We start from the raw sequence: 21,386 nt of genomic DNA, 5'->3' as shown, positions 1-21,386 counted from the left end.
CTCCATACTCAACTTGCATAGCTGATAAGACTACAGGTTCCCCCCAAACACCCGTATCCGAAAGGAAAAGTCTTATGAAATCTTTCCTAAGCAGAAGTGAATAAAGGGAAGAAACAATTACCATTAATTATTATGGAAATTTTTTGAGTTGTCCCAAACCCCCCAAATAATCTCTCTTAGGCTTTTCTGATACCGTAAGACACATCTTGCTAAGAGATGAACAAAATACATGGAGGAAAAAAGCACAGAGTTTCAAAGACACAATTCAAATCTATGGCGGCTTCATGATGAATGTAGTTCCCAGGGAAGGAGCTGGGTGGTGCCACTTTCCCTTCTAGGCGTGCTGACTCCACTGGAGTCAGCGGCGGAACAGTGAAAGCTATTTTCCTTTTTTTTTTTTTTTTTTTGTAAAAGCGAAAAGGCTCTTCCGATTTCTTACGCTTAGGGAAAACATTTACAGGCATACCTCGTTTTAGTGAGCTTGGCTTTATTGCTCGTCGCAGGTATTGCGGTTTTTTACAAATTGAAGGTTGTGGCAATCCGGTGTCAAGCAAATTTATCAGCGCCATTTTTCCAACAGCATTTGTTCAGTTCGTGTCTGAGTCACCTTTTGGTAATTATACAATATTGCAAATTTATCCATTATTATTATATTGGTTGTGGTGATCTGTAATCAGTGATTACAACTTGCTGAAAGCTCAGATGATTGGTTAGCCTTTTTCTTACTAGGTGGGAAATTTTATTTCTTAATTGGATGCCTCATGAAATCCATCCTTCCAAAAGCAACAGTAATAAATTATGACATTATGAAATTTTCAAAAATATGAGTTACTTATTAACAAATGATTAAGCCTTATTACTGAAATATCTTGGGTCAGTATACCAAGGGCTTTTGCCTTCTCAGTTACTTGTTAGGTGGAAACAGATCCTGGGAACATTAAATTATTTCTTTATGCTCCTTCTTGAATGCACATTTGAGTTGGCTTTACCTCCTTTGGATTATACCTTTCTATCTCCAACTACGCCATGTTGTTCCAAAAATATATTACATTTAAATTTTTATGTCCATCTGTATTTTCTTTTGTAGATTTTGATGACAAGGTATATATATCTTTGGTTTTAGTTTTTTAATTAATGGTTAGCATTTTTAGCAGTATTTAATCAAGGTAAGTACTTTTTCAGATATACTATTGCACACTTAATAGATAATTACACAATAATATTGTGTAAACATAACTTTTATACACGTTGGGAAACCAAAAAACTTACTTGAATCACTCTGTTGTGGTATTATCATTGTTCCAATGGTCTGGAACTGAACCTGCAATATTTCTGAGGTATACCTGTACTAATGTAGGTGTTTCATAAACCAAAGTGGCATAACTTGAACTTGCAAAAAGTAGGGGACACCTGCAATTTTCAAGCCTACCAAAGTGCTCTACCAAATGGGTACCTAGACAGCAGGACCCCCCCACTTCAGGAACTGTATTCTTTCAACTTTATTGGGTGTTTCAGGTTGGGCAGGTTCAGAAGTCAAGGTGAGTGGTCCCTTGTTATGTAAAGAATAGTTTAGGAGGATTTCTTTAATTATCTAAGTGTAGGATGAGCTGACTATTATTCTGGGATTAATGATGGATGATAGAATAAAAGTCTTTGTTTTAGGTGTTACTGAAGTAATTTCCTCTAATTAAGCAAGTACAGATGGGAAGGACCCCATTGTCATAGGAGAAGGAAATACTGGGAGACAAAGATACAAGGTGGTACCAGCTCATGGTCATGGTAAATATCTGATTGAGACAGATGGGCCATTTTAGCTCAGATCTATTAAATGTAGAGGATCCTTGACTGAAAATCATGCTGGAATGGCTGCCTTTTCCTGAAGAACCCTTCAGACAAGGGTTCTACCTCACTCCCTTCCCAGAACCAAAGGAGAACTCTGTTGTCTACTAATAACCAGCGAACCCAACTTTTGCAGACAGTGTACCCACCAGCCTCCTTCTCCAACCTTGTGTGGTGTCTATGGGAGCATAAACCACACTGAGTTTCCCCAGGTCATAGCTCAAATGGTAACTGCCTTACATCTGGGAAGCGACAGGGAATTGAAAAGACAACTCCAAGGACCATGGCCAGTTTAGCCAGAAGCCTCTCCACTGAGCCTAACATTGAAGGAAGTACAACCCACCCCAAATACATGATGATAAAGGAATAGCTGCTGTTCTAGCACTTGTGGCTACTGCAGGAGCTGGAGACTTCACCTGGGTTCTGATCGTTAGACAACTTTCCCAGGGCAGGTTCTACTTAGATGCTGGTATCCTCCTACCACCTAGGTCCCACATACACCTAATGAACTAAGGAACATCTGGATTCAAATGGGGAAGGGACTGAAGCTCTACAGGGGGACAGGCCAGTCTGCTGCCCTTTCTGGTGTTTCTGGCACACAAACCCAAGTGTTCACTCTACAGTGTAACAGTATTCATTATTTGTATGTTAGTTATACTTACATTCCAAAACCTGTCCTTTTATGACTCTCTCCACCTTCACCAAAGCCATATTTGGTGTCTATTTATTTTTTTATTATATTCAGTTAACCAACATATATTAGTTTTTGATGTAGTGTTCAGCTATTCATTAGTTGCATATAACAGCAACTGCTCATCACAACACGTACCTTCCTTAATACCCATCACCCAGTTACCCCATCCCCCCACCCCCTTCCTTTCTGTAACCCTCAGTTTGTTTCCTGGAGTCCAGAGTCTCTCATGGTTTGTCTGCCTCTCTAATTTCTTCCCATTCAGTTCTCCCCCCCTTCCCTTGTGCTCTTCCATGTTATTCCTTATGTTCCACATATGAGTGAAACCATATGATAATTGTCTTTCTCTGTTTGACTTATTTTGCTTAGCATAATCCCCTCCAGTTCTATCCATGTCGATGCAAATGGTGAGTATTCATCCTTTCTGATGGCTGAGTAAAATTCCATTGTGTATATGAACTACATCTTTTTTTTTAAGATTTTATGTATAGATTTTATTTATTTATTTATTTATTTATTTGTCAGAGAGAGAGAGAGAGTGAGAGAGAGCACACACAAGCAGGCAGAGTGGCAAGCAGAGGCAGAGAGAGAAGCAGGTTCCCTGCGAACAAGGAGCCCGATGTAGGACTCGATCCCAGGACCCTGGGATCATGACCTGAGCTGAAAGCAGCGGCTTAACCAACTGAGCCACCCAGGCATCCCATTTAAAAATTTTATTTATTTATTTGACAGAGATCACAAGTAGGCGGAAAGGCACGCAGAGAGAGAGAGAGGAGGAAGCTGACTCCCGGCTGAGCAGAGAGCCCGATGCAGGGCTGGATCCCAGGATCCTGGGATCATGACCTGAGCCGAAGACAGAGGCTTTAACCAATTGAGCCACCCAGGCATCCCATGAGGAAACGTAAATGTTAACCAGTAAGAAGCATGTTCTGTTGGACAGAATGTGAGGCTCTGATGGGAGGTCTGATGGAATAATCCCTGAATATGTCCTGTTTAGATCCCTTTCAATGCCGGATTCACCTCCATCCATATATGTGTGGAACAGAACTAAGGAAGGACAGTGGTTCTCTAAGTGCTCTCACAATGAAAACTGCCTTATAATAAATTCCTTTGGGACTTGAATTCCAAGGAGCCATTACTTAATCTGCAAATGGACTCATCATCTACTACCTACAGTTCTGAGTATAGTCCTGTAGGAGAAATCTAAGGCCAATAAATTGTTCCGCCCTCAGTGACATTACAATCTGGTAGTGGTCGGAAGATTCATACCCATAAAGCAAGGCAGTAATTTGTGAGAAGGGCCATAAAAGAGGTGGGAAAAATCCCTGCCGGCATGGAGGAGAGGAATACTTCTTGTCTTTAGCTGTCTATTGCAAATAATGAACAACCCCCAAACAAAGTGATATGTGTTTTCTCCTTGAGATTTTGCATATTGGCTGCATGGTTCTTTCACTGGTCTCACCTGGGCTCATTCATGAATACGTAATGGATGACTGGAAATAACTGAATGGTCCAAGATGGCCTTACTCACATGTCTAGCAACTGTATGTGCTGGCTTGCTGGGGCTTTTTTTAAAAAAAGATTTTATTTATTTATATGAGAGAGAGAGATAGCAAGAGACAACATGAGCAAGGGGTAGAGGGAGAAGCAGACTCCTTGCCCAGCAGGACTTGATCTCAAGACCCTGGGATCGTGACCTGAGCTGAAGGCAGACACTTAACAAACTGAGCCACCCAGACATCCCATCAATTTGTTTTATAAAACATATAAGAGGGGTGCCTGGGTGGCTCAGTGGGTAGGGCCTCTGCCTTCGGCTCAGGTCATGATCTCAGGGTCCTGGGATTGAGCCCCATGTCAGGCTCTCTGCTTGGCAGGGGGCCTGCTTCCCCCTCTCTCTCTGCCTGCCTGCTTGTGATCTCTTTCTCTCTGTCAAATAAATAAATAAAATCTTTAAAAAAAAAACCACAACAAAACCCACCCAGACTGATTTAACAATAAAAAGAATGTTTATTCACACACACACACACGTGTGTGTGTGTGTGTGTGTGTGTGTATGCAATATTCACCAAACAGAGGTAATACATATTTGAAGTCTGGTGAGTTCCAATATTAACTGAGTTCTAATAGAAAGGGAAGCATAGGTGGAAGAAAATACAAAAGAGAGGAATAATTTTATGTGTCAGGAGGAGTAAATTCAGCATTTTGAAAGATTTTTACAAAAGGAGCATTCTAGATAGAGAAGACTTTGAAGATTTCAGTTGCTCAACATAAGCCAATGAGATACCATGTGGCTACTAATGTGATCTTTGGTCATTCCATGCGTTGTGCTGAGATAGTGTTGAAATTATGGGAGTCTGAATTATTCTGTAGCCTTCATGGTTCAAGGCATACGTGGAGATTTGAGAATGACGGAATATCCTTTTCACATCATACTAGGAGGTTACCCAAATACATTTTTTGTTTGCCTTGCAAGTTCATTGCAAATTTTGTTTGACATTACATGGTGTCAGAAGTGGGCCTGCGGAGTGTCTCGCCTCCCTCCTCTGGCTCTACCGTGGATTCAAATAAGGTACTTACAGAGTCCATCTTGCTCCCTTAACTCCCCAGTGGTCCCAGTCAGAGTCTGCTGAGTCTCTTGTAATCTGAACTTCCCAGTTTGAGGTTTGGCTTTATTGGAGTGTCCTCTGTGGCCCGCTGTTGTTCTCAGTTTCTCTTGAAAATGGGAAGTTTGCTTTCTGAAGCAAGGTTGCTGGGCACCCTTCTGGAAATAGTGCTGGTTTTAAGTATAAGAATTATGGGCCCTCATCCTGCAAATTCCTATCTGTCTGGACAATGATTACCTGGGATGATTTAAAATTTAATTGGCCAACTTGGGGCTCCTTCGGGATTCCTAAGTTAGTTTATCTGTGCAATCAATTAGAGAAAGGATATAAGGCTAAACAACAACCCGAATGGGAAGTTAATTTTAACTAGCATTTCGAGGCCTCAAAACATGTTAATGACTCAAAAATTCCTTCTTTCTGGGGTACTAGTTCTAAACTAAGGCAAATTCTGAATTATCTTGGAGATTTACTAAACTCGAAGAATCCTCTGCTGCCCCATCCCTCCCTCCCTTGGCTCCACCCCTGCTTACCTATCCACTCTTCCTGTCCCTTTGCTTGCTGAACTTCCTTTCTGTAATGATTATCTGGAGGCTCCTCAGGAGGGAACCCCCCCTTTTTCTTTTTAAGATTTTACTTATTTGTCAGCGAGAGAGAGAGAGAGCGCAAGCAGAGGGAGCTGTCGGCAGAGGGAGGAGCAGGCTTCCTCCTGAGCAGGGTGCTCGAGGCCGGACTCCTTCCAGGATCATGACCTGAGCCCAAGGCAGACGCTTACCCAACTGAGCCACAGAGGCGTCCCATGATGTACAGGCCTGCCATGATGTACCCCTTTTAAAGTTAAGCCAGGAGATGACATCTTAGGGCCCCAGGTCTCTCATTCTCCTAGGACTAAAGCTGAACTCTGAGCTATTACCAAGCAGTTCCCCAACCCTAAAGAAAACCCTATTGGGTTTGCTAGAGAATTCTTGATTGTAGTCCAAATTTATAAGCCAGGATTCTCTTTTTCTTTTTTTTAAGATTTCATTTATTTATTTGACATAGAGAGAGATCACAAGAAGGCAGAGAGGCAGGCGGGGGGCGGCGGGGAGCGGCGGGGAGCAGATCATGACCTGAGCCAAAGGCAGAGGTTTAACCCACTGAGCCACCCAGGTGCTCTTATTAGCTCTTTCACGTGTTAGTAGATGAAAGACTTGGCAGAGAATGGATGCAAAAAGATTCTTTATTGGACTTCCCCACAAAAAGGCCTTAGGCATGAAGGAAGCCTCAAAATTAGCTAAAGAATCCACAGAAAGCTTCCTAGTGGTTTCTCCCATACTACTGACTGGAAAAAAAAATCCAAAAATGTGTCCAAAGATCTAATGAATAGTTTGTTTGTTTAAAGATTTGAGAAATCTTTTAAACCACTACATGGCACTGAAAAAGTTGACCATCATTCTTCCACCCCATTAAATTCTGCTTATATTGAAGGTTTGTAAGAGGAACTTGCAACTCAAATAAAAAACTGGAACTTAACTGTGCTGCTATGCAACCGACCTCATGACCGAGTTAATTATTGCCAGGCAGCTCTGGTGGGCTATTCAAAATGATACCAAAAGGAAACCCACACAAGCCCTAAATACTCAAATATAAGCAACCCAGGTTACCAGCCTGCAATTACAGCAATTGACTAAACTTTCTTACCAAACCCTCCAGGCAAATCACCCCTTAAGGGATTGCCAGTACTGCAAAAAGTCTCGACATTGGATGAACTGCTTCAAACTTGAGAGGCTATGACAAGATCGTTAGCCCTAAAATTTCACGGCATCTTTCCCAGGAAAACAAGCCAAATTTCAACATTAGGGCTGCTCAGGGGCCCCACAGGGTTTTTGTTTATTTGTTCTTCCACCCTCCAGATCAATCCTTTGGAGGAGATAGATTTCGCTGTGGGAGATGAGGTGACCAAAGCTTGTGGACACTGGGAAACGCTGTCTGTCCTTAACCCCATCCACCTCCTCAGAGTCCTGGAACTACTCAAGTGCTGAGAGTTTCTAATATACCTATAACTGTTTTAAAATCATTACCAGTCCCTTTTCAGACGGGTTTCATCCAAGGGACTCGCCAATTCATTTTAGTACCTCAGCAGCTATTCATCCTTTAGGATGAGATGTCCTTGAGGCCCATGAGGCACACATATCTTTCCCCAAAAGAGGGAACTATTTCCACATTTGAGCCTGATGAAAAACCTCAAGAGGATTTCCTGCCATTCTTTCTCTGCCAGGTGATGAAAACTCTCATGCCCGTTTAACACAGAGGAACCAACTTTTAACCCCTTGAATTGATAAACAGGAAGTGCCTCTCAAGAGTGCTGAATTAGGGGCGCTTGGGCTCGGTTGGTGAAGTGTCTGACTCTTGATTTCAGTTCAGGGCGTGATCTTGAGGTGTGAAATTGAGCCCCGAATAGACTCTGCACTCAGTACCAAGTCTGCTTGTCCCTCTCCCTCTGCTCCTCCCCTGCTCATTCTCTCTCTCTCTCTCTCAAATAAATAAATAAATAAATAAATAAATAAATAAAATCTTTAAAAAGAAAAAAAAGAATGCTGAATTAATCTGGTTTACTGATAGATCCTACTTAAAGGATGAAACCAGTCACTACTGAGCCAGTGATGCCATAATATCCTTAACTGAAACCACTGAGGCTAAACCCATACCAGAGGCCAGTTCTGCTCAGCAGGCAGAACTCTCTGGCAATATCTACTGCCTATTTTCTAGGTAAAAATAAGACTGCTAATATCTATATCAATAGTAGATAGGCATCTGGTGTTGCTTGTGGTTTTTGTATGCTCATGGTTCTGGTATCTGGAAATAAAGTGGGTTTCTTGACTTCTGAACAGAAAATGAAAAAAAATTTTTTTAAGATATATTTGATCTTTTAAATGCTATCCAACTGCCCAGTACTACCCCAGCTGCTTTAAGTCAGCCCCTACCCTATCACTTACCTGCAACGTCCGTGTCTCCTGAATTTGCTGACAAATTTGTTTGGCAAACTAGAAAGAAATGAACAGAATAAATTGTAAATTTGACCCCAGATGAAATCTATGGATAGGTTCTAACAATTTTCCCTGATTGCCTATAGAGATATGTCCTGCAGTATGTACATGATTTGAAACATTAGAAAACCGATTAGATGGTCTCATGGGGTAAACAATACAACTTGAAGTCATCACCAAAAATTATCAGGGGTCCCTGGGTGGGTCAGTCGTTAAACGTCTGCCTCTGGCTCAGGTCATGATGCCTGGGTCCTGGGATCAAGCCACATGTCTGGCTCTCTGCTCAGTGGGGAGCCTGCTTCTCCCTCCCTCTCTCTGCCTGCCTCTCTGCCTACTTGTGATCTCTCTCTGTCAAATAAACAAGTAAAATCTTAAAAAAAAAAAAAAAAAAAGGCTATTCCTACCTGGGGAGTCCCTGCTGAACTTCATAGTGGTTGGGGATCTCGTTTTACTGGCCTAACAATAAACTCACCCTCTAACCCTGTTCTAAATTTCATAACGAATTACCTGCCACCCCTTTGCAAAAGAGTCTTTCAACTAAGCTCTGCTGTTAAAAGAAGCAGCCATCTGGCTGCTTGAACAAAAACAGACCCCTGGCGGCGCCTGGGTGGCTCCGTGGGTTAAGCCTCTGCCTTCGGCTCAGGTCATGATCTCAGGGTCTTGGGATCGAGCCCCGCATCGGGCTCTCTGCTCGGCGGGGAGCCTGCTTCCCCCTCTCTCTCTGCCTGCCTCTCTGCCTGCTTGTGACCTCTCTCTGTCAAACAAATAAAATCCTTAAAAAAAAAAAAAATTATCCACTCACTCTTTAAAAAAAAAAAAAAAAAACAGACCCCTGGTTTTCTCCTGTCTTACGCTCCATACCTACAGATGAGTCTATAGATAATCAGACTTGGAAAGAAATATTTTGTGCTCCCCATATCCTGTGGGATATATGTAGGCATTTGTCCATGCCTACAAGTGGCAACCTTGGACATTTTACTGCCTAGATGATGTAGTCTTTGAATATTATTGAAATCTGGAGCCAATGGCCAGGAAACAATTCTTGAGATGTCTTTGGTGCAAACAAGTGATTTTATGAAAGCACAGGGACAGGACCTGTGGGCAGAAAGAGCTGTTGCACTGGGGTTGTGAGGAATGGTTGATCATATACTTGGGAGTTGGGGGAGGCAAGGAAAAAGGGAGGTGTCCAAAAGGACTTTGATATGCTATAGAAGACTCTCGGAATGCTAGAGGCCTTGCTACTGTCAAGCTAGGGTTGTTTTTTCTTCTAGTAAGTCATCAACCTTAAGACAGTTGGGAATTTCCTGGATTAATGTCATACTCTACCCATCTCAGGTCCTTGTCAATGGGCTGCAGGTCAAAAAGAACCTTAATTTTGTTTACTTTCCTTTCTGCCTTGGTTTCCCACATCACTCAAGGAAGGGAGGGTGATGTTAGGGCTCCAGGAAACTGAGTTATGGGTCTCTGGGAGGTAGGCTATTGATAAGAATGCTCTTTTTCTTTTAAATCACTAAGACATTGGTAAACTGATGGAGACTCATGTCTTGCAAGACGGTGATCTCTATTAAAACCATTTGTTTTTTCCTTCCCTTAGTTTTAGGGCAGTCAGGAACCAGGAGTGCCTGAGGAACACAGATCCCACTGGGGGAGAGGTACATTGTGGGGTGTCAGCCTATGCTTTGTCCTCAGCTTGCCTTCTTCTCCCTCATCATAGTCAGAGAATGACAGAACAGTGTCTCCTAGAATATCTAGTTTCTCCCTTCACTGTATTTCAGTTGGTCACAGGGATCTCTCCTGCCCTAAAGACACTCACCATAGAAACAAGAGAGCTCTTTCCATTAAATGATGTCCATTAAATGACCTCCCAGATGATGACTCCTACAAATAGGAAGATCATCACTCTGGACAATCGCTATGGACATCTTGTATTATAGGATACAATCCTAACGAAGGTATGGATTTCCTTAGAATTTCGTGATCCTTTTTTTCTGGCAGGACCTGCCACAAATGAGGTCATGATTAGGAATCTGTCCTGGATGGTTAATAGAATAGCCAGATCCACTGTGAGTGTCGCGGCCGGCGCGACAACACGACCAGGGTCGAGAGGGTAAGAGGATGGTGAAGTGAAGACGAGACGCAAAGAGACGGGGACAGGAGGGGCAAGGTGGATGATGTCCAAGCAATGCCAGTTTATTCAGAAGAGTGCTCTGATATAAATATCATACAGAGACAATCACAAGGAAGCAGTGATCCATTGCATTCTTAGAATAGTTTCCACAGGTTCCCCTTAGAAGGTTTCTTAAGGCTCATGTGCAAACATCCTGACGCCAAGAGGGCTGCTTAAAGATGAGTTCCCTATAGGTTAAGTAGACAGAGAAGGGCCAAAGGGCATCCGGTGCGGTTTATGGCCCCTGCGGGAACAGCAAGTCAAGTCGCTGATTCACGGCTTTAGGCCTGCATGTCCTGGTCCAGATAAGCCCCAGAGGGTGGTCGCGTGGGAGAGCGTGAGACCCATGGCACAGGCCCATTCTCAAGCACCTCAACTTATTAACCACAGGATTGCTTTAACCCTTAGGTTTCAAGGAGGCGTGAGTCAGGGCCTGGTTTGGTTCTCTCTCAAGCTACTGCGCGGCCTCCCACATGTGAGGACCATTGGAGCACAGGGGTCTCTAGATTCCCTTGCTTGAGTTGTACCAGATGACAGAAGAGCTTTGGATTACTTGCTGGCTGCTCAAGGAGTCTGTGCCATCCCCATGACTTCCTGCTTCACCTAGATTAACACCTCACAAACAGGCTCAGTTGAAAACCACCAAAATACTTAAACTTTTCACCATTAAAAGAAGTTTTTTCAGTCCTCTAAGTCGGTTTAAAGTTTTGTTTCAGTCCACTTTTCAGTGGACTCCCCACAGGACTTGGAGCCCTTCTAAGATCTGGATTACAAATAATCATATTTATTATTGTACTTACATGCTCCTTTTTAATTATAATTAAATCAATGATGCTTTGTATTTCTCACTGTTGTTTAGCCATTCAAGATGTCAAAATTATGGTCACACAGAGGTTTAAAATGATCAACCTACAGCTAACCATTGGCAATCCCTGAAAACAAATCAACTCCACGGACTTTTAAGATGAGGACAATTTCTAAGACTTGCTTCTTAAAAACCTCTTTGTTGCTGTGACTATATGCTCTCCATGACATTCATCATCTATAACATTTCATTTTCCCTCCTCTTTGGGGCATGCATGACCTTTTAGGAATGAACCTTCTGAGCTAGGTGGATAACAAATGACCCAATGGTTGATCATCAGTGCTTTCCAAGGAAAGATGTTGGTCAAAAGGGAAAAAATATGAAGTGGATAACCTGGAATGGAATCACTACTGTCAGGAAAAGTGGAACCAGGAAGCTATTAGGGAAGTGGGGCTTATGTAGGTCCATTTCTGCACAGAGCATAAACTTTAAATACAGATCGTTGCCAAACTGCAACATCTTGGCTTCTTGCAGTCCCGGAAAGCAAACTGGAAATTCAACGGAAATTAGACTCTCTTAGACAATCTTAATTTGGCAAAACAATTTATGTAAATCTTCTTGGAATTCCCCGCCCCCCCCTTTTTTTAACATTTTCCCTTCAGCGGAGCACAATTTGGTTTACCTCCCAAATCCAAGTCTCCAAATTGCAATTCCTAAGACCCCCAATAAATTTGTGTTTGCCTTGCATCCTCGTTGCAAATTTTGACACAACTCAGATACAGGCTCACTTAATTTTATTCTGCAGTTGCAAGATATAAGGTTTAAATTGTCTTTTCAAATCTCTCGCGGTTCGCTCTAGACACAACCGGGAAAGGGGTTACAGATAAAGGGTTTCGGGCACTCTAGCTTGTAACCCTCTTCTCGAAGAGGCTTGCTTGAGGGAAACTTCGGCCTTGCAAACGGAAGTGGGGGCTGGAATGCAGTGCTAGAAGCCTCCAGGGGGTGGGGTGGAGCGAGGTCAGGTTCCGCGCTGGGAGAACTCAGATTAAGTAGTTAGCCCAGCCTCCGGCGATTGAATCTGGGTGTGTCACCATGGAGATGGGGGGCTGGCTTGCGTGTTCGGCTGCCATTGGCTGGGGACTCCGGGCTGGGCTAAGAGCCAGCTGCGAGTAACTGCATTGACTGGGCACACCGCTCCCGGCCAGTACAGCTCAGCGCTACGCGGAGCGGCTCAGCGGACCGGATCCAAGAGGCCAAGGGCGGTCTCTTACACAGGGCGGCGGCGGCGCCATGGAGAAGCGGTGAGACGGGCACCAGGCCCGGGGAACCTGGGAGGGGGAACTGCTGTCACCGAGATGGGGAAGCCCGGTACCGGGGCCCCGAAGGGGCCAAAAGGGGGAATGAGTGCCCTGGAAATGCAGAGAGGCCTGGCGGGGAGCCAGGTGTCGCGGCCGCGCGGCGCAGCACTGGGGTGGCAGGAATCGAGCAGGGCTGGCGTCACCGGAGCATGAAGGGGACCCATGTAGTATAAGTACTGTGTAGTCTACTCAGGAAAGGAGCCTGTGTGTTTGTGTGGGTGTGCGCGCGCGCCCTGAGATCCAAGTGTCAGGGGTGCATACGCCCTGTCCCCCAGCCACCCTGACACGCGTACCGGGAAGAGGTCTTCCCACCCCGTGTGCTTTTCACAGATGTGCGTTGTAGAGTCTAGGTAAAGCTGCGAGGTTTTTTTGGTGACTCAGAGGAGAGATCCTGAAGTCCCACACAGCGCCTCCCTTCCCTTCAAATTGGAGATCCAATTAAAATAACTTCGAGTCCGGCGCCTGACTGGCTCAGTCCGTAGAGAGTCTGTGACTCTTGATCTCAAGAGTCCTGAGTTCAAGCCCCACCTTGGGCGTGGAGCCTACTTAAATTAAAAAAAAAAAAAAAAAAGTTTAAGACTTCTAAAATTTGAGAGAAAGAATGCGCTCAGGAGCAGAGGGGAGGGGTAGAGGAACTGGGAGAAGCTGAGTAGGGAGCCCTCGGGGAGACTCGATTAGAGGACCCTCACATCATGGCCTGAGCCTCATGATCCGAAGTGAGACCCTTAACCGACTGAGCCACCCAGGCGCCCACCCCACCTCCTTTTTTTTTTTTTTTAAAGTAAGTTGGGGATGGAGTTTCCAAGGAGAGAAGGAAATCCTTACTTATTGAACTGAGCAAAAGATTGCCCATTCTCTCCCACCTCCCACCTTGGAAAACTCTGCTTTGGTCCCAGAAATTGCATTCCAAGTCACCAGCATTGGGGATCACAGAAGCTCTTGGATGCACCGGGATCCAGGGTGTTCTTGGGGGACTGATGGCCCGTGAAGAAATTGTATAAACTGTTGCTAGATATGCTAGGTGTCCAGGGCTTCTCACTTTCATTTCTTTTGCACCTCTTGAGGATTCTATTTGATGAACCGTTTCATTGCTTCTTTGCATCATCCTGTGGCCCCAGCTCCATTATCCCTCCCCCTCCCCCATCCTTTATCCATTTACTACCCTGAGAGTAACCTGTTCTATTGTAGAGTCATCTGGTTTCAAAGCCTCTGCTTTTAAAGAAAAGATTTCCTTTGAAGGTTTGGTTAGCTGTCTTCAGCTCTGTCACATCTCAGTCCCACTCACGGCCCTCCCTCCCCTACCGCCCCATCTTTGGTTTTTTCCCAGTTGGGTGTTTGAGAATTGGATTGGAATTGTGAGAAGAATTCTCAGTTGGTTCGTGGGTATGCATGGGTTCTGATTAAGTGTCTATGGTTAGGTCTTTGAAGAGCAGAGAACCTTGGTGAAGAGAAGGGTGATGGGAGAGAGCAGGGTGGAGAACACAGATGGGGGAAGTGGGAGAAAGGTTAAAGTGCTGTGGACGTGAACCTTGATTTATGGAGTGTAAGGCCTTTGGAGCTTACTGATAAGTTTCTAAATCATTTTCAAACTGCACCTGTAAGACAGGTGGGGCTGATAATGTTCCTTTGCTTTATACTTGAGGAAAGACTTTGAAACACAGGTTATTTGCTTAAACAGACAAAATTGAGACTAGAATCCAGGTTGAGTTCTGCATTACTCTACACCAGAAATTCTTAAACCTGGTTTTTGAATCAGAATTACCTAAGATACTTCTGTAAAAATACAGATTCTCGGAACTCTCCCCAGAATTATGGATCTCTAGGGGTGGGCTTACAGAATTTGTAACCAGCTGCTGTTGAGAAACATGAGGCAGTCAGTTCTGTTGGAGCTGTTGACAACCAAAGCTGCTTTTTTGTGCTTAATCTGGTTGCTGGTGGCAAATTACCCTTTGCAATTCCATTGAACAGGGTCTGTGTTGGTCTGAGTATCCCAGCAGTATGGATGTGGGGGAACTAACTGGCACATAGATTTTTACTAGGAGTGTTTCCATTGCCTTTTATCCCTTCCCACAGGGTAGTCTTAATTACATTTTGAGTATCCTCAGTGATAGATAGGGTAGAAGGATTGTATTGGGCTGTCACTGCCCTAAAGAAGTCTTAATCCTGAGACCCAGCCATTTTAGCCACCTTGATTTGATTATTTTACTGTACTTCTCTGTAGACTCTATGGGCCCTTCCTCTCTAAATCTTTGCCGTAGAGAGAGATACTAAACCTGCCAATGGTAGCAAAACTGAATTTGGGGCTTGGGGTCGGGGTGGAAACATAGGTATCATTAACTTTTGCCAGGCTCTGGAATGAGGAAGGAGTTTCCAGCCAGACTTTTTCTCTGTGGGTCTGATTCAGAAAGAGGAGTGGGTGGGTACTTAGTGTGGTATTTCCTGAGAGCAAGGATCCTCCCTCTGGGGCTGTTCTTTGTCTAGCTTCTGCGTCCCCTACCACCCTGGCACACCTCCCAGCCTTTTTGCACTGAAAGTCCTTAGTCTGTGATGGGTTGGGAGAGAAACTTACCTTGATTTTCCTTTTCTCCTAGATTTACGTATGATGATTATCAGAAAACGAGTAAATGGCTTCTGTGCCAAACCAAGCACCGACCTCAAGTGGCGATTATCTGTGGCTCTGGGCTAGGGAATCTGGCCAATAAATTAACGGACACCCAAAGCTTTGACTACAGCGAGATTCCAAACTTTCCCCAAAGTACAGGTGCTGGCAAGGGGGGGTGAGGAATTGGACCAAGGGATACTGATGAGAAGGCGTGCTTCTTTCATGCCTGCACCTGCTTGGCCTCCACAGCATTTGACTAAGGACAGCTTGTTTAAGAGGCGGTGGGGGGGGGGGGGGGGAGGAACACCTGGGTGGCTCAGTTGGTTAAGCATCTGCCTTTGGTTCAGGTCATAATCCCAGGGTCCTGGGATCGAGTCTTGCATCAGGCTCCTTGCTCAGTGGGGAGCCTGCTTCTCCCTCTGCTTGCTGCTCCCCCTGCTTGTGTGCACGTTCTCTCTCAATCTCTCTGTCTTTAAAAAAAAGGGGGATGGTGGTGGAAAGAGACCACCATGAATCAGAGTGACTTTAGAAGGAAATCCACCCAAAAGAAATTTTGTAATAGACAGGGCAGGTGTGTGGCAATGGTACCACATGATGACATATTTCCAGTGGTGTAATGATTCTGAATTTCATAAAGCTTTGCAGCATCTCACTCCCATGCTCCTTACCCCCACACACTATGTAGTCACCGCATCTGCACAGCCCCTCTCATTTCTTTCAGTCTGCAGATTAAATGGAAAGAGTAGTGCTCGTAACCCCTAGGGACAGTCAGGGAAGCCCTGTCCTATGTCTTCCTACCATTCCCAATCTCCCCAGCTCTAGCTCCTATCCCAGGATAAGGCGCACACTGGTGCCCAATAATAAATGAACACACAGACTGCCATGTTCTTCTAGACAAAATACACAGATAATGCATGGATACGCAAGACCTGATTGACACTCACCCTTTGGAAGGGGAAAGGAGCTGATGTCCCCTATGCACATGGAGCTCTGTGGAATCTGAGGATGGCATATCCAGCATCTTAATAGCAGCTAGAAAACTCTAAGCCTACCCCTCGGAAAAGAGGCAGGTAGGGAGTACGTGTTGGGCTCATGGGTAGAGTATGCAATTCTTGGTCTCAGGGTTAGGACTTCCAATCCCCTGTTGGGGAAAAGTTTACTTAAAAAGGGGGGAAGCCATGCCTTCAGTTTATGAGTAAGGAAAATAACAATTCGGGGTGACACCCAAATCCTTACTGCTAACGTGGGATGGATTTTTGAGTGGGTAAAGATTGCACCTAAGGTGACGCGCCTACTTTACAAGATGCCTGGGAGTCACGATCTGCTCCTGCTCGTCCCCTTTCACACTGAGAGTAGGCTCGTATGAAAGTAATAAATGAGGCTGGGAAGTGCCTATTACTTGTAAGTAATAAACTGGATTAACCTGGGTTTATGCCCCCCCCCCCCCCCGCCCAACTGTGGGCAACTCCTGGAATGGCCACACACTTCCCTTCGCTACTCTCCCATGTTGGCTGAATCTCTGAATTTACCGACATTTTTCCATTTACTACCTATGAAACTCTGTTTTCACCTGTGGTTCATGAACTTTAGGTTAGTGACCTTAGCCGGTTCTCTGGGGAAAAAAAGAGGGGAGGGCGGATAGACCAGGTAAAATAAGGGCAAGAGTGGTTTATTTGGTTTACTTATTAATTCTCAAATAACTAATATCCATTGATTTGTTTACTCATGTTTTATTTTATTTTATTATTATTATTTTTTAAAGATTTTATTTGTTTGACAGAGATCACAAGTAGGCAGAGAGGCAGTTAGAGAGAGAGGGGGAAGCAGGCTCTCTGCTGAGGAGAGAGCCCGATGCGGAGCTCAATCCCAGGACCCTGGGATCATGACCTGAGCAGAAGGTGGAGGCTTTAACCCATTGAGTCACCCAGGAGCCCCTTACTCGTGTTTTAAGTTCCTGTCTTCCTTCCCCTTTTCTCTAGGAGTTAAGACTTCGCACAGGTATTTTTCAAACCCTATGAAGCAAGATTGGGAGACCAGAGCAGGGAGGTGGGAATGGGGGGTTGGGGAAAGAAAGATTAAAAAGAGGGGGAGGGTAGGCCATCTGGATGGCTCAGAGCCATGGACTCTGACTCCTGGTTTCAGCTCAGGTCTGATCTCAGAGTTGTGAGATGGAGCCCAGAATCCTGCTGGCTTTCAATGGGGGGTTCTGCTTAAGATTCTCTCCCTCTGACCCTCCCCCTGTGCACCCTCTCTCTCAAATAAATAAATCCTTAAAAAAAGAGAGAGAGGGAAGGCAAAGGGCAAAGTTTTCTAAGGGAGATGGCAGTGACATTGGCTCCACCTGCCCTTCCCCCCACCCCAAGAAGGGTGCTATACTAAGTGATAACTGGATTAATTTTTCTTTATCAACCCATTTTTTTATACTTTCGTTTTCCTAGCTCTGTTATCTCTGCTCTATTACTGGCAGGTTTTTTTACTTTTTTATAAGCTCTTCTGTCTCTGACCATCCATCAACTTTTCCTCTTGATTTTGGTCCCTCTCTCACACCACCCATTCCCTCTGGGTTAGGTGGTCCAGTCCATTAGGGGAGAAATGCCAGAGAAGGGAAATGGTAATAGTGGTTCTTATGTCTGTGTGGGAAGTTATTTGGCACTCCCACATCCCTGCAGGCCCCATTAGGGCCTGTATTCCTACACGATGGTTTTGTGGGTCATAATGGAGGTGACTTAGATGGGTCCAAACTCAGCCCATTTGCCTGCTGGTCAGTAGCCTCTTTAGGAAGCTAGAATATACCATGAGCTCCCTTTCAAGAGTCAATTAAACCATGGTTTAGTTAGGGTAAGAAATAAGAAGAGGGGTACTTGGGTGTCGCATTCAGTTAAGCATCTGCCTTCAGCTCAGGTCATGATCCCAGGATCCTGGGATTGAGCCCCACGTCAGGCTTCTTGCCCCACGTCAGGCTTCTTGCTCAGTGGGGAGCCTGCTTCTCCCTCTCCCTCTGCCTGCCGATGCCCCCTGCTTGTGCTGTCTCTCTCTCTCTGTCAAATGAATAAATCTTTTTTTTTTTAAGATTTTATTTATTTATTTGACACAGAGAGAGAGGTCACAAGTAGGCAGAGCAGCAGGCAGAGATAGAGAGGGAAGCAGGCTCCCTGCTGAGTAGAGAGCCCAATGTGGGGCTCGATCCCAGGACCCTGAGATCACGACCTGAGCCGAAGGCAGAGGCTTAACCCACTGAGCCACCCAGGCGCCCCATGAATAAATAAAATCTTAAAAAAAAAAAAAAAAAGAATATACATTTTGAGAATTTTAAAATTTTTGGAAAAGTAATGTGTAATGACTACATTTACTGCAATCATTATTTCCCACTTACTCTTATTTTTTACTCACTTTCATTCTCTTGTGGTATGGCCTTCTTATCCTTTTGAAGTTTCTTTAAAAAAAACCTCTCCTTCTTTCCCTTGCTGCATGGTTCACATTGAACATCCTTACTTCCATAGCCCCAATCTCAAGATGTATTTATATACTTATTTGTAGGCTTATGATAATTTATTTCTGTCTCTGCCAGACTTCAGCTTTCTGAAAGCAGAAAGAATGTTTTCTTCGGCTTAATTACATCCTCACATGTTGGGCGCAATGAGTTGGCTGGTAGTGGGTGCTCAGTGGATATGTATCCTATGAAGGCATCACCCCATTCTTTCTCCTCTCTGTTTTGCATGCAGTGCCAGGTCACGCTGGTCGACTGGTGTTTGGGTTCCTGAATGGCAAGGCCTGTGTGGTGATGCAGGGCAGATTCCACATGTACGAAGGCTACTCGATCTGGAAGGTAAGTCAGGTCAAAGCCTGGATGGATCTGGAAGGAGGGGGAGAGAGTTCTTAATCCTATTTTATTACCTAGATCCCTGGGCTAGATAGGTTTTAGGCCTTTCCTTTCTCTTCTTTCCTGATCTATATCTTGCCTATCGGTGTGAATGGGTTGGTGACATTGTTAAGAACACTTTATGATCTTTTGTCTTGTGCTTGTAAGGTGACATTCCCAGTGAGGGTCTTCTACCTTATGGGTGTGGACACCCTAGTGGTCACCAATGCAGCTGGAGGACTCAACCCTGAGTTTGAGGTCGGAGATATCATGCTGATCCGTGATCACATCAACTTACCTGGCTTCAGTGGTGTGAACCCTCTTATGGGGCCCAATGATGAAAGGTGTGTATCTTGCTTTGTAATTTTTTTTATAGCTGGGTAGGGTTTAAGGATTTGTCTGGAAATCAGGAGAGGGCTCATGTGGTTCCAGGAATCTGAGATTCTAACCTGTGCTCTAGGTTTGGACTTCGTTTCCCTGCCATGTCCGATGCCTATGACCGGGATATGAGGCAGAGGGCTCACAGCGCCTGGAAACAGATGGGGGAGCAGAGAGAGCTAAAGGAAGGCACCTATGTGATGCTGGCAGGCCCCTCCTTTGAGACTGTGGCAGAGTGTTGGCTGTTGCAGAAGCTGGGGGCAGATGCTGTTGGTGAGCAGGGGAACTTTGGCTGGAGGCTCGAAGAGGGAGGGGCGTGCTAAAAATAGGGGTAGAAAATGAGTAAAAAGGGGTAAAAAAAAGGGGTAAAAAATGATAGACCTCAATGGTAAATTGGGAGAGGATCTAACTTAAGGGAAGATTGAGTTAAACGGATTTGAAAGGTGTTGAGATTTGGTGTCTTATCAGCATTAAACCTCCCCACCCAGCACCTAGGGCTTTAACAGCCATAATGCTAATGACCCATCCATGATTCCATGACTATTTCTAAGGATTATTCTAAAAAAATAGTATTATAGACCACTTTGTGTACCTCTGGCTGGAAGATGGAACCGTATCCTTAGAATTGACTTCAGAATAACCAGAAACAGATAGAGAAGTAATCATAGTGTTTATAAGTGATGTGTAAGGCCCTCTGAGGCCCCACTCATTGAAGCAATACAGAGCAACCTAAGCCAGACAGGAAATTAGCTGCTTCTCTGGATGATTTTTTGAGATACTAAATTGTCAGTGAGGTAACAAATGGAGATGAGGCCAGAGGGCGAGGAAAATAGTCCTTTGAGGATCCTGACAGTTGATTTCCTCTCTCTCCTCATCAGGCATGAGCACAGTACCAGAAGTTATAGTTGCAAGGCACTGTGGACTTCGAGTCTTTGGCTTCTCCCTTATCACTAACAAAGTCGTCTTGGATTATGAAACCAAGGAGAAGGCCAATCATGAGGAAGTACTGGAGGCTGGAAGACAAGCTGCAGAAAAATTGGAACAGTTTGTCTCTGTTCTTATGGCCAGTATCCCACCACCTGCCAAAGCCTGCTGAGCTGGAGTGATCTGGCCTTTCCCTAATGGGATCCAAGTAGCTGCTGTCTACTTTGGTCCCTTGCTGGGGTCACGTGCCTCTGCCCTTCAGTAGTAGGAGAAAGGAGAGGAAGATCCCTGTCCTTCACCTTTGCCATTTCTCCCACCAGACCATTCTGCGCAGGCTTTTTTTACTCATTATCTCAAATCAGTTATCACTTCCCCCCCTTCTTTAAGAGCTAGAGCCCGGCCCCTGCTGTGTCTGTGGCGGGGGTGTGACTTGGGCTGTTGAACTTGGCACAGTAGCGACTGCTGTCCTTCTGATGTAATGCTTTCACATTCCTGGGAACTTACTTCTGACTCCTCCAAAGCAGGAGAGCCCCCAAAAGGGCCAGCCCAGTCCAGTACCCCTGGGACTTTTGTATTCCCATATTTTGAGAATAAAAAGAAAGATGAAATAATTCCTTCATTTTTGTGTGGTTTGGGATGAGGGTAGGGGCACAGGCCGAGTTTGGCATCAAAGGTTGAGATCCCATGTCTCATGTGACTATCGGCTTCTGAGACAAGTGGTGAAGAACTGAGTTGGGTGGTGTGTGACTGCATGGAAGGATGAAGGAAAGCCAAGACTGAAAGATATAGATGGTTAGAAGGTAAAGAAGGAAGGGTTAACATCTGGCACAAGACGGCCCCTTTCTTCAGACCAGTCTTGCCTCTGTCTTTTGCCTTCTGATTGCTTCATGCCCTGTCTACACTCTCATGAATATCTGAATTGCTTCACTGGCCTCAGCTGTTCCACAGTTGGCTATTTTCTTCTTATGCCCTGATGATATTTCTTGTTGGTTTCTTTCTCTCCCTTACCCTAACTTCTGCCATAATTAATGGCAACCCTACGTTCCTTCTCTGCATTCTGGCAGTGCTGTGGCAAATACCTCTTTCTCTGCTACCAGTCATCCCGCTGCAGGTTCGAGTCCTGCCAGCGCCAGGCAG

General features: G+C 44.8%; 1 protein-coding gene across 1 annotated transcript; it reads left to right on the top strand.

Moving 5' to 3' along the window:
• Positions 1–11,973: 11,973 nt before the first annotated feature.
• On the top strand, positions 11,974–20,868 carry PNP (purine nucleoside phosphorylase). Its single transcript, XM_080809878.1, has 6 exons — positions 11,974–12,429; positions 15,078–15,247; positions 18,811–18,914; positions 19,116–19,291; positions 19,408–19,598; positions 20,204–20,868. The coding sequence occupies exons 1-6, from the start codon at positions 12,419–12,421 to the stop codon at positions 20,419–20,421; spliced, it is 870 nt and encodes a 289-aa protein (XP_080666004.1). The 5' UTR covers positions 11,974–12,418; the 3' UTR covers positions 20,422–20,868.
• Positions 20,869–21,386: the final 518 nt, after the last annotated feature.

The sequence above is a fragment of the Martes martes genome (assembly GCF_963455335.1).
Source record: "Martes martes genome assembly, chromosome: 7".
NCBI classification, from domain to species: Eukaryota; Metazoa; Chordata; class Mammalia; order Carnivora; family Mustelidae; genus Martes; species Martes martes.
The sequence above is the reverse complement of the archived record's forward strand: the minus strand, read 5'-3'. Positions and strand labels throughout refer to the sequence as shown.

Bases quoted from the DNA above. Each gene is read 5' to 3' on its own strand.
- PNP (XM_080809878.1), top strand. The intron at 19,292-19,407 runs GTGTGTATCTTG...CCTGTGCTCTAG, and splicing joins ATGGGGCCCAATGATGAAAG to GTTTGGACTTCGTTTCCCTG. The intron at 19,599-20,203 runs GTGAGCAGGGGA...TCTCCTCATCAG, and splicing joins GCTGGGGGCAGATGCTGTTG to GCATGAGCACAGTACCAGAA.